Source organism: Camellia sinensis, chromosome 7 (assembly GCF_055761805.1).
Source record: "Camellia sinensis isolate YWXY chromosome 7, ASM5576180v1, whole genome shotgun sequence".
In the NCBI taxonomy this organism is placed as follows: Eukaryota; Viridiplantae; Streptophyta; class Magnoliopsida; order Ericales; family Theaceae; genus Camellia; species Camellia sinensis.
This window is the reverse complement of record NC_138967.1, coordinates 112,263,143-112,276,716: the sequence shown is the minus strand read 5'-3', so window position 1 is coordinate 112,276,716 and position 13,574 is coordinate 112,263,143. Positions and strand designations below refer to the sequence as shown.

The 13,574-nt window shown below is 31.4% G+C and overlaps 1 protein-coding gene and 1 long non-coding RNA gene across 2 annotated transcripts; both read right to left on the bottom strand.

Annotated features, from left to right (window-relative positions):
• Positions 1–1,209: 1,209 nt before the first annotated feature.
• LOC145795261 (uncharacterized) lies at positions 1,210–8,595 on the bottom strand. Its single transcript, XR_014335867.1, has 9 exons — positions 7,882–8,595; positions 7,349–7,411; positions 7,033–7,237; positions 6,824–6,942; positions 6,250–6,302; positions 4,707–4,781; positions 3,622–3,938; positions 1,888–1,968; positions 1,210–1,438 (listed from the first exon to the last, which is right to left on the bottom strand). It is a non-coding gene; the product is annotated as an uncharacterized LOC145795261 (long non-coding RNA).
• Positions 8,596–8,820: 225 nt separating this feature from the next.
• LOC145795260 (phosphoenolpyruvate carboxylase 2-like) lies at positions 8,821–12,134 on the bottom strand. Its single transcript, XM_082879124.1, has 6 exons — positions 11,947–12,134; positions 10,300–10,522; positions 10,003–10,106; positions 9,801–9,888; positions 9,388–9,542; positions 8,821–8,918 (listed from the first exon to the last, which is right to left on the bottom strand). Exons 2-6 carry the CDS (start codon positions 10,460–10,462, stop codon positions 8,913–8,915), a joined length of 516 nt encoding a protein of 171 aa, XP_082735250.1. The 5' UTR covers positions 10,463–10,522; positions 11,947–12,134; the 3' UTR covers positions 8,821–8,912.
• Between the last annotated feature and the right edge of the window lie 1,440 nt (positions 12,135–13,574).

Sequence of the window (13,574 nt, the reverse complement as noted above, 5' to 3'; positions counted from 1 at the left end):
TATAAGCCACTACAACAAATTTGGGATTTAAAGATGAAACAAATTTGTCCCAAAATGTATATATTTCGTCACCCAAACTAATTACGACGAACATTTTTCGTCACCCGTTTTGTCTCCAAAGGGTCGTCGCTAAAGGGTCTTAGAGACGAAAAAAAAAATTCGTCATTGAAAATGATAAATTTGTGACGAATTTTTTTGTCTCCAATACACTTTGTTGGGAACATACTTGTAAGTAATTAGCGACAAAATATTTTGTCATTAAAGAAGAAATTGGAGACAAAAGTATTTCGTCATAAATATAAGAAATAGAGACGAAATAATCTTGTCACGTTTAATATAAACGAAGACGAAAATTTTTTGTCAAAGAAACTACCAATAGAGACAAAAACAAATTCATCATTAAAAATGATAAATTTGTGACGAATTTTTTTGTCTCCAATACACTCTGTTGGGAACATACTTGCAAGTAATTAGCGACAAAATATTTTGTCATTAAAGAAGAAATTAAAGACAAAAGTATTTTGTCATAAATATAAGAAATAGAGACGAAATAATTTTGTCACGTTTAATATAAACGAAGACAAAAAAAATTTGTCAAAGAAGCTACCAATAGAGAAAAAAACAAATTCATCATTAAAAATGATAAATTTGTGATGAATTTTTTTTGTCTCCAATACACTCTATTGGGAACATACTTATAAGTAATTAGCGACAAAATATTTTGTCATTAATGAAAGAAATTAGAGATGAAAGTATTTTATCATAAATATAAGAATTAAAGATGAAATAATTTTGTTATGTTTAATATAAACAAAGATGAAAATTTTTTATCAAAGAAGCTACCAATAGAGACAAAAACAAATTTATCATTAAAAAAGATGAAATAATGTCAAAAAAAAATCGTCACACATTGAGAGTAATAGTGACAAAATGTGACAATACTTTTCATCATGACAAATTCATTTAGTGACGAAATAAAAAATTCATAACAAAATTAATCTTCCACCTAAGCCAAGTAAGACGAAAAAACCTTCTTTAGGAATGGAAAATTTTGTCACTAATTCCATAATATTTTTTTCCACATTATATACCTATTTTATCAAAATCTGAATTTTAATTCAACAAATAAAACCCTGCCCATGTTGAAACCTGTTGAATATAACAATTTCATCACAACTTAACCTAACCTATCATCAACACATTTACGAATTAACAAAATAAAAATATTCATTCATCATTACAAATAATTTCATCATAATACAATAAAATAGTGAAATATCCACAAAATATCCAAAAGTTATAACTTATACAATTCTACCAAACATCCAACAATAATTAGTGCAACTCCACACAGTATGTGTATCCTTATCAAACAAAAAAGAACATTCAAAGTAAATTACATCATTGTTGCACGTCAAAAATGCCACCCCAATCCAATCTGCAAAAAAAATAAATTAAAAACTTTAGTAATTAATTAATTATACAAAAGATTAAAAACATTAATAACTCATCAATTTACAATTAGATCAATTATACAAGTTATCCATCTAACAAGCTTTTTTTCGAGATTATGAGAATAAAAAATTAATTTTAAGGTTAATTCACAAATGGTGCATCCCATTAATGTGCCGTAAGTTCATACAACTTATATTGGTCCCTCTTAAGGTGTTTTTGTTGGTTCCTATACAAATCTATGGTTGTGTGATAAATTATTCTACAAACACAAACCAAACAAGGCCCATGTTTCTGACTGATATTGGTCCTACTAATCTTAAACCTTCTAATTTTGAAGAATCTCTCTCTAATGCAGTTAAATAATGTAATGCAAATAAAAGAAAGATTTTTTAGTTCAAATATCTGTATCCATATCCAGTAGAGAAAATTTACCAGATCCATTGAGTTGCTATCCAAAAATTCAAATGCAGATAAAATTTCACCAAGCTTTCTTTTGGCATCCAATAGTAGATTCTTGCAAAGAAGACAAAGAAAACAACATGAACTCAAAATTGCAAATCAAGTTCATATTTGAAGTTCACATTAACTTCGATTATTCAAAATGAAATGATATATAGAAGAGGATGCAAGTTTGTTAGGAAATTCATAATGGCATAATATCAGGAATTTTGCATAATCATTATTTCTTCAAGACAACTCATGATCAGATTTCAAGTAACCTTTTTATACTTTCACTTAAGTGATATGCTTGCCTAAATAGAAATTAGAAAGGAAAATTTATTTGAGTGTGACAGAAGTGATCTTACCTTTTTATGAGAGGGAACTTTTGAGAAGAATTTCATAAGATAAAACAAACATGACAATGCTCAAATAAAAGGAAAATGATAGTCATTCATTTCTTAAAATTAAGAATGAAAAACATTTCAATTTCATTATATACTTTGCTTTGGGTAATCTAAAAAATGGACCAGACACTTTCATCAATTTATCAGAAATTTTGAAAAACCAGCCAACTTGGTTGGATTTTAACCAGGTTTTGGGAATTTTTGTCGAGTAAAGGTTGGCATATGTACTTCTGAAATGCTTTACCAAACACTGAAAAGGTTTCAAACCAGTGAAGTTGTGACCCCTAGAATTGGTTTTTTGCTTTTCTTAAATAGGCTCAATTTAGAGTCTGTGCCTACCTACAAAGTAATTTTGAACAAAAATGCTGCAAAAAAGTACAAAGAAAACCTAACAGACATCCAATTCAATGCCATTAAAAAAATCATTATTACTCAAAAGCAATAACAATACCCACTTGATATGGACACCAAGCTTGCTTTGGTTTGATTTGACAGTGAAACAAAAAACAATTCAACCAAATTGAGACACAAATTAATATCTAAATAACAGAAATTAAACCCATCATTTCCCATACAAACACATACAGCTCCAACAACAATTCAACCAAATTGAGACACAAATTTGATATCATACAACACAGGATCAAATTAAAAGAAAATCAAACCTGCTGGTAGAGAGTGTAGAGAAGCAATGCACAGCAATACAGAGCTTGAAATCAGAATTAAACAGAGCAATATAGAAATCAACTACGCCTAATGAAGTAGATAACAAACAGCAATACAAAAACAAACACAATGCATCAGAAATTCAAATCAGACTATCAATCACGAAGCCTTTTTAACAAAAAATATAGCAAATTAGAATGTTTGAATCAATTCAGAAAACAAAGTTACATGAGTCACATTGAACTTCATGCTGACTCAAAACGAAATTCAAAATGCAATGCACCAGAGCTTCATCATAAATCACGAATTTTTACTTAATAAGAAACCACTACTTGATAATGAAATTTATAAACTCAAGTTAATTAAAAGTCCTTACTAACTTTAGTGGATAATTGAAGTTAGAAACCCAAACACCCTATTTTCGCTTTATTCCCCCTTTTCATGCCTTTTCATCTATTAGAAACCCCTAACACTTTGCAGTTGATAGCTTTGTTCTAATCAATGAGTAAATTAATCAAACACTTGCAGATTCAAACATCTCCCAACAACACACTATTATACAAAACCCAGTATAAATCATTCAGTAAAATTGAATTTAGGGCATTACAAGAGAACATAAAACACATTAATAATTAGATAGTATGATAAAACAAACCTTGAAGACGATGAAGATGTAGATGAGACTTGTGTGGTTGAAGTGACATTGTTGTCTTGGTTAATAGACGAGGAAGATAAAGAAGAAGAGGAAGGAGGCTGACAAAGACCCGACTTATTCTTTGAAATCTTTAAACAATGTAACCCATTTCATCGTATTTCCGAGATAATAACTTTCTCATCCAATAAATGTCCCACCGGAGGCCGATCAAACTCCGGCAGATCCAAATCCTTCTAGATTAATAATCTAGAAGGATCTCCGACCTCAATATACGTCTACGAGAGAGTGAGAGGGTTGGGAGATCTGCAAACGCCGGTCTACAAGAGAGAGATTGTGAGCGTCAGCGAGAGCGAGAGCGATAGAAGAGAATGAGAGGACATGAGAGGAGGAGGCACTACTACAAATGTAAATAAAGATTACACTTTTTTTGTGTGATGTATATTTTTTAATCACACTTTTCAAGTTTTATTAAAGTGTGGTATTTGAGAGTGTGATTAAAAGGAATCATTTTTAATCACAATTTTTAAGTGTCATTAAAAAAAATTTCATCACATCTTTTAAGTGTGATTAATAATATTTAGATCACATCTTTTAAGTGTGATTAAAAATAATTAGATCACATCTTTTAAGTGTGATTAAAAACATTTAGATCACACATTTTAAGTGTGATTAAAAAAATTTAATAACATTTAAATCACATCTTTTAAGTGTGATTAATAACTAATAAAACATGTGATAAAAAAAAGAATTCGACATATTTAAAGAATAATCAATATTATTTTTGTACGCGCATTTGAAGAATGTAATATACAATATATACTATATTTTGAATCACAACCATATATTGAATGGAAAAATGTCCTATACTTCATAAATCAAAGCTAAATGTTCAAAAGTATATACAAAAGAATTAATAAAAAAAAATTAACTGTGATTACATATATTAAAAAAATGAAAAAAAACGTGAAAAAACTAAGTTTTTGAATTCTTTGATCATATTTTGCATCTCTCTAGAAAATTTATGACCTGAAAAATAAAAATACAAATTAATTCATAAACCGTTAAAAGCATATGAATAAACTTACTATTTTTGTAGAGCTTGTTCTTGTCTTACAAAAGACAAAATCGGACATTTTCTCATCACACTGACTCTTCATCTCCTGCATCAATAGAAAAGGAATAACAACTTTGATTGTTATTAGTATAAAATATTTGTATTACCATATATAAATATGACGTATACATAGAATCAATAAATCCAAAATGAAAATCTTCAATGTATGGCCATATATTTTAAAGTTATAAAACCAAATATATATAGAATCAACAAATCCAAAATTATAAACCGAACATAACAAAAAGAGCCCCCCGCCCCCCCCCTTCTTCATTTCTCACCAAATCACTCTAAACAGAGTGTTTCTGGCAAATAAGAACTCAACTTAACTCGACTCCATTGATTCATAATCCAACTAATTTGAAATTAAAAATAAATAAATAAAAGAAAAAAGAACTGCATAATTGGTTATGTCACTATAACCTTGGTGAAGTCAGTATCTTTTTAGTATCCACAACTGAATCCAGTTATCTAAAAACTTCAACAAGTACATTTACAGAAAATTAAGTAAACAGAGAAAACTATTTAAATTACAACATTAGCATTTGTTATTGAATTTAATAACGGAAATCCACCTTTTAGAATCAAATTGAGATAAGGCAAACCAACCATTATCATATCCAAATAAATAAATGATACTAGTTCCTATGCAAGTACATTGCTAAATGCTCAACATGGCGAAACCAATGCGGGGAGAGAAGAATATATATATATATATATATATATAATTCGTATAAAATACTTGTGGTAAATCATCTCGTTTTGGTTGTATTTCTACACTAAATCTATGAATGCCTGTTCAAACAAAGAAACACAAAGTTAAGCTTTGTGCTGATAAAAGACTCAAGTATAAATAAGATAATGCATATACCAAACCAAACCAAGCCTATCCTTGTGTCTCAATCAAGTGGGCTACACGAATTATTTTCTCCAATATGCTCTAATTAAGACAATGTACATAACCAAAACAATTACTTGATGCAAATTTAAGAAATACATAATTTGTACAAGAATTATCTTTGTCAATAATAGAAACAAAATCAAGACAAATTTAAGAATTGCAATGTCACAATAACTTGGCCCATCTAACAGAGTTGTTTATCATGAAGACCACAACTTTTCTATTCATTTTGATTATCTGCATCACAAAAGTAGAACAAGAAATAAAACCATCACTATTTGCCAATTCTTTTATGGCTTTCCTAAATTCCCCTAGAGCCTTTTCTATTTCTTGGTTCTTCTCTTGGTAGACAAACTTTTTCTTCCAAACAACCACTTCCTTAAAAACCATATATAGGATGTAATCAATTCTGGAGACTCTAGAAGAGGAATAATTTTCTGAATTTTCTACCATTGCTCCAATTGTTTCGTAAAAGCTGTCAAGAAGCAGAACAAATTTATGTATATAAACCCAAGGTTTTACCTTTATTTTCTTTAGATATTCAAAGCAACCAAAAAGGTCATATGATTTAATTGAATTTCAGTATTCTTTTTAATAAAGAAGAAATACAAACCAGAATGAAGAGAAATCAAGTCTGCAGTCCTCTGGTAATACATCGAATAAACACTGCAATGGAAAAACACTCAGAATTAATTAAAATAAATAAATACTAAATGACGAAAATCAATGCAACATAATACAAAATCTTGGTTAGGGTTTGTGATTTTGGACTTCTAGAACTATCACAATGGTCAATGACATATACATAGAATCAATAAATCTAAAATGAAAATCTTAAATGCATGGCCAGATATTTTAAAGACATAAGACCAAATATACATAGATGACATATAGTCATCAAACTGAAATATAGAACAGGAAAAAATCATCAACACTACAAACTAAAACAAGAAAAGCATCCACTTTCTGTAACATGTATAACCAGCCGCTTGCATAAAAATGAAGAACATTGTGAACCTAAAAAGAAATGAACAATCAATAATTTTCAATTCAAACAATGTCATTGATTTAATTTAACAAATGAGACCAAAAGAGCGCCATTCAACAAAAATATATCACATGGCATTAGAAACGATATAAGCCCAAGCAGTGCTTGTGTGCAAGTCTAAGCCTTAAGGAATGCTTACAGAGGTGTGAAGTGATTCGATCATCTGCTCTTGTTCTTCAGCTCTCGCTAGTACATCATTAACTTTGGCAGCAGCCTCATCAGTGTGTTCTGGAGTTCTATAATATACACAAGAAAATACTACAATATACACCATAAATAAGACCCAAATTAATACAAAATGAAAACAAATATCTAAGTTTCATGCTTCTTATGAGATAAATGACAAACCTTATGGCCAATAATTCCTAAAATTGCATCATAATCTGCATCTGTAGCAGTTTCTAGAGATGCCAAAACAACGTTGGAATTGAATCTGTGTCAACAACCAAGTCAGACAAACTTCAATCAAATGAAACGCACGGTAGACGGAAATAAAGAGTCAAAATTTTTTTTCACGAAGCATATATTCAAGCTCTTGCTTTCCATGGCTCCCCTGAAACAAATGCATGAAATAATTAGTAATTTAAAAGGGGAAAATCACAAAGCACATCAAATATTCAGGAAAATAACATATGTGAGAAACATTGAATATGTTGAGACTTACATGTTAAAATCTGAAACAGCAACAATATTGAAGAGATCCAAGTCATAGTCAAGACCAAAAAACCTGAATGCATACACAATATATATATATATATATATATATGAGAAAGCATCCTTTAGAAACCACATCAAAGAGATAGATCAAAGTATGCATCCAATGGACAACTTAAGATATATATATATATATATATATTTGTTTGATTGTTTCAACATCATACAATGAAACTGGTTGTTTCGGAAAGGAACCGTGGTTCTCAACAAGAACCAAACTTATGTCTAAGGTTCAGTTTGGTTCACAAAATCCTGGAACCAAACCACACAGTTTGGTTCTTGGTTTAGCTCAAAACCAAACCACACTGTGTACAACCCTAAAATAATTGTCAGAAATAAAGCAATCAAATAAATGTACAACCAATTCCAATCACCGACTGAAACTACAGGACACGTTATTATAATTCCCATTTGAATTATTAAAAAGCAAAGAGAAATAACACAGGATGTAACAATAAAGTGACGGAAAGAAATGACAGTTACCTCTATTTTGCATCAGCATCCAGAGACAGCGAATCCCTCATTTCCTTTGTAACAGGCTTATTGGTCAAGGTTTGCTTATATTCACTATCAGGTGTGTCTTTCCTAGACTTCGTTTTGGAACCTTTGCTGATCAAGTTGTACACACTATTCCCCAAGGAAAACTTGTTTCCATCGGTGAAGGACTTACTGACTTTTGTAGAGCCAGTGTTGTTTAGAGGCTTTCTGGTTGTATCCCCCACTTTCTATTTCTTTGAATAATTGGATCCAGTCCATTTTCACACACTGTTCTTTGAAGAATCATCCACTATGGTAATTGAAGACAAATCCACCCCTTTCTGAAAACTAAGATTTAAGTTTCATGGAAAATAAAAACCATAAAAGAGAAGGATGGGAGGGGAGGGGAGGGGAGGAGATTTATGCAACACAAAATCATCCAATATGACTTCACACTAAGCATCTCCAGGGATTGATTGACTCATTTATAATGTAAAATAATTATTCTATCTCATTTCAAAATATTTGTTGAAATTTAACCAAGAAGATTATTTTAAATGTTATTCTAGAAACACTAAGTCGCTAAATTCTGCTCTTGATGGAATACCTTCAATTTTTATAATGATAATAGCTAAACTTAACCAAAAAGAATTCTATGATGATCCAATGGGGAAAATGCACAGTCAACATTAAAATAGTAGTTCAATTTTCCAGAAGAACTTGTACCTCTGCACCAGACAATTTATCAGAAGAACCTAATTCCCCACAAGAGAAACACTGGTGTTGCTTCTTTTGACAGTTCTCACAGAATTTTTTTTTGTATTGCCTGTAAAATACATACATCACATGTACTTCAGAATGTGCCAACAATCTATCAAACAACATTAACAACCAAAATAATGCAAGCCAAAAAAGAATATATAGTAGAGACCAAAGGATAGCGTACCTCTACTAGTTCATCAGAAAGGCAGAGACATTCACACATGGATTCAGAACCAGCTTCAACAGTGGCATGAAACGACCTCATGCACCTTCCTTCACAGCTGCATGAAATCAAAATAATAAAGTTACTTGGCCCATATGATGAATGGATGGGGTGGACAGGATGGGGTAACTCTTAGTCATACATCCAAGGACTAACAAACAGAGATCTATAGCAGAGTTCTAAAGGTTTCAAGAACTACATGAAATTTAAAGCCTAATTAGGATGAAATCCATTGGACAGAGAGACGGAGGAAAATTAATTATGAATTTCCATTGCAATGCATACTAAAAACCAAAGGGATAATAACCCTAGTCAATGCCCAATCCATACAGATGAGCACACCCAACAAAACCACATGGCAAAAGTGGATGCATTTGCCAAATGCCAACTAGAAACAGTTGAATAAATCTTTACATGAAATATATGAAATTGCATTGACAAAGTGGAAAATAGGTTTTGGTGGAGATTTAGGATAATAATAAAATATTTAGCAAAGAAAAAATGGAAGCCAGAAGGGAAGGAGATACCTGCTCAATATTGGTGAAAGTTCCTTCCTCTAGAATGTCAGAAATATCATGGGCTAATAAATGGCGAGAGCGTTCACGAGTCTGATATAGCTTATCCCTCACATCACTAAGGATAACACGATAAGGTTCACTTGCAGGAACTTGCTTCCAAAACTCTGCATCATGATAAAGGTCAACAATCGAACACTGCTAACAATGCGCACACACAGAAACGGGGCTGTGGGCTTCTTTATGTGCTTTTGACATGATTATCTGGTGTATTTATTTTAAATACAACAGATCAAACTGAATTCAAAGTGAAAACACACATTTAAAAGGCTGAGAAAGCAGCAATAAAACACCACCTTGGTTTGTAAATTCTGTGTTGGAAACAAGAACTAGCTAGACAAAACCTTTCTTATTAATCTAATTACCTATGTAGTGTTTTGCATCTCTCTTTGATGATCTGTGGAGTTCTTCGGCTCGAACACGAAGCTCATCACTGCAACGCCACATAGACAACTGGCCAAAAAAAAAAAGAATTAGAATATCAGTAACAGTTATCGAACATAAAGAAAAATGAGCTCCTTAAAGAATAAAATCACCGAAATAAACAACAATTGAAAGAGTTGAAACCTCAAACATGAGATCCTCAATCTGAGAATAGTGCAAGTTAGCAGCCATCATCCTAGCCAAAAAGCAAACATCCTGTGTGACCTCAGGAGTGACCCTTGGATTACCTACATTTGATGCCAAACATATGTTAAGCAATAAATGACAGCGAGAGAGAGAGAGAGGAATCTGGTCTCAAAAGCTGCCCTTAACCAATAAAACCACTTAAATAAAATGAAAACTTGGAAGTATTCATAACTAGTGAAAAATGGCAGTTGAAGTACTTTTTAACTTCTCAATTTGGTAAGAAAAGGATCATACCATCTCGATCGCCACCCATCCAGGATGAGAATTGAATAAGGGGAGCATTGTAAGGAACACATTCATTTATTCCTATGTTCTTTAGAGTTGTATCAACACGCCGTAAAAATTTAGGAACACCCTTCCAGATTGTTTCGTGGAAGTAGCTCATTCCTGCTCTCATTTCATCTTGTGGGGTTGGAGAAGTTCTCCGAATCTCATCTCTCCGAAAGGCAGCTTGAATCTGGCATGAAACAAACAAAATAAAATAAAATAAAATAAAATTGGTTAAACCTCTAGACACAAATCCAATTACTAGATCAATAGGACATAATCATAACTTTACACTACTATAATGATTAATTAGGTTAAGCATTTCAATATAAAACAACTAAAGTAGATAATTGCAAAGAAAATCAGCGCTGCACAAATGCCTGCCCTCATGGTGATGAGTGATACAACTATATGCTTTCAAAATAAGTTTTTCTTTAAGCATAATTAGGGAAAATAATCAAATCAAACATCCATTATTAGTACTTCAAACATAGACAATTAGTGATGAACTATCAACATTATATCAGAAAAACAAAGAATAATGCACCATAACCTGATTAGAGCAAGCCAAGCCAAGCCCAAAAAAGTACATAAATTGATTAGAGCTAATAATAATGAATTTTTCGAATAATAAAACCAGAACGTCTACCTGTAGGCTTTACAGAATCTGCAAATGCTAGAGCAAGCCAAGCCATGCCCAACTGAGGTTTGATTCATTTACTTCCCAACCCCTTGTATTTACACATACATGTCTATATTTGTATAGTGGAAGAAATTTTAATGTTCAAGGGTTCTTTTAAAAGGGTTTTGTCTCAAACTCATAGTTCTCTGTATATAGTTTTGGATTATTATATGCATTATTCTTTGTATATGTTTTACTTCAAAAATTAATTCAAAGCTTAAGCTCAAGTTTCATTTGATTTTTTTCCCATATTAGACTAGCATATATATACTCTTCTGCATATGACTACCCTTAACCAAGTCAAAGCTAAGTATAAGTATCTCAGTAAGTGTTTTTGTGTTGCAATTGAACTGGGTTGTGATTGATTTCCATCACAGAAAAGTTAACAACCAAATCTGGTTTGAATAGTGGTTGTTTTAAGGATTGAGAAGAGTCCAAGATGGCAGATATCAGTCCTACGACTGATACTTCAACAGATGTGGATACTGATAATAAAAATATGAGGGTGATTTCTCTAACCCTTCTTTTTTTCAAAATTTTGTTGCAATTTGTACCTAAATGTTTGCTCTAAACTTCAGTTTGAACTCTCTTTGTTGGGAAATTTTGCTAACTTACTGATATACATTTCGATATCATATTAATATTCAGCATTCATGGGTACAGTTTCAAATTGATCAATTCCTAGCCATGTTGGGTTCTGATGCTAGTGACAAGTCAAGGGATCAAATATACAACGGTTTGATTCGTTTACAAAAAAAAAAAAAAAAACCCTAAATGGAGATCAAAATCATAACCCATTTACTCATTTCCCATAAATCAAACCCATACAACAACAAAACACAAAAACAAACAAATCTTAGAACCAGAGTCAAATAGGGAAATAGAGAAAGGAAGAGAGACAAAGAGAGGCAGAGAGAGAGAAATAGAAAAACCTGATTCAAAATTAATGGGCCTGAGATGGTGTACCGATCACGACGATGAGACGGTGAGCGACGGTGGCCGATGGTCAGTCGATGAGAGGAGACCGATGGGCAGTCGACGAGAGCGAGAGTGAGAGTGACAGTGAGAGTAAGACACTGAGTGTTGATTGGTATTTCCTTTGTGTATGTATTATTCGACACATACAGAGAAATAAACAAAATTTAAAAAAAAATTAATAAAATTAAACATAAAATAAAATTAGGTGGCAAATATCCCTCCAAAAACTTTTGATCACACTTATTCAAAAATTATGATTAAAAAAAAATATATATAAGAGTAATGATTCATCCCCCTTTTCCCCCACCCCCTTTGACCCCCTCTCTCTCTCATTGGTTACCTTTTCTTTTTCTTTTTCTTTTTTTTCCTGCTCCACCAATCACCCCCTGCCACGTGGCAAAGGGGGTGACCCCCAAAAGGGGGTCCCAAGCATTATTCTATATATAATCACACTTATTTAAAAGGTGAGATTAAAAATATATATATATATATATAATCACACTTAATTGAAATATGACATAAAAATATATATTATCACACTCAATCAAATTAAGTGTGATTAAAATGTCAATCTAATTTTTTTTATCACACTTCTAATAAAAGTAAGATATTTTTATTTGTCAAAGTGTGATCTTTAACTATTTTTGTAATAGTGAGGTTTACCTAGACGCCGAAGGGGGTACTGCACACGTCGGTGTGGTCGCCACTGCGAGAGAGACTAGGGCAGGGTTGGGTGTGAGAATGAATTAGGGACTTAAGCTTTTGATTTTATTTATTTATTTTTTTTTTTTGGTGCTTGGCTCCCAAAATTTTTATTTTGCCCCTATTTTTAAAAAAAAAAATGATTTAGAACTCTAAAAATAGACATTTAATAGAGCATTAATTTGTCTTTTTCTTCTTCATTTTTTGTCTTTTACTTCACTGCTTTTTTTTTTTTAATGGGTGGACAGCTCATTAGATAGGGATGGCAATGGATAACCTATCCTATGGAAACCCAACCCAAATACATGGGTTTTCCCTTTTTTTTCTTATCCATTGGGTAGGGTAAGTAATATTCTTTAAATATCCATAGGGGATGGGTTGGGGATGGGTACCCACTAATTTCCCCATATGTTTTTTTTTTTTTTTTTTTTTTTTTTTTTTTTTTTTAAGATTCACAACCAAAACTAAATATACATTCAAGCTTTTTTCTTTTATTTATTTATTTTTTTTTCAGGTTCACAACCAATTTGTTTTTTCTTTTTTCTTTTTTTAAGATTCACAACCAAAACTAAATATACATTCAATCTTTTTTCTTTTATTTATTTATTTTTTTTTTCAGGTTCACAACCAACTTTGTTTTTTCTTTTTTTTTTTTAAAGATCCACAACCAAAGCTAAATATACCTCTAATCTTTTTTATTTTTATTTTTAAGGTTCACAACCATTTTTTTTTTTATTTTTAAGATTCACAACCAAAGCTAAATATACATTCAATCTTTTTCTTTTGTTTTTTATTTTTTTATTTTTTATTTTTTAAGGTTCGCAACTATTTTTTTGAAAATGGTGTAAGAGTAGGTATGAGAGAAGTCAATCAATGCCGA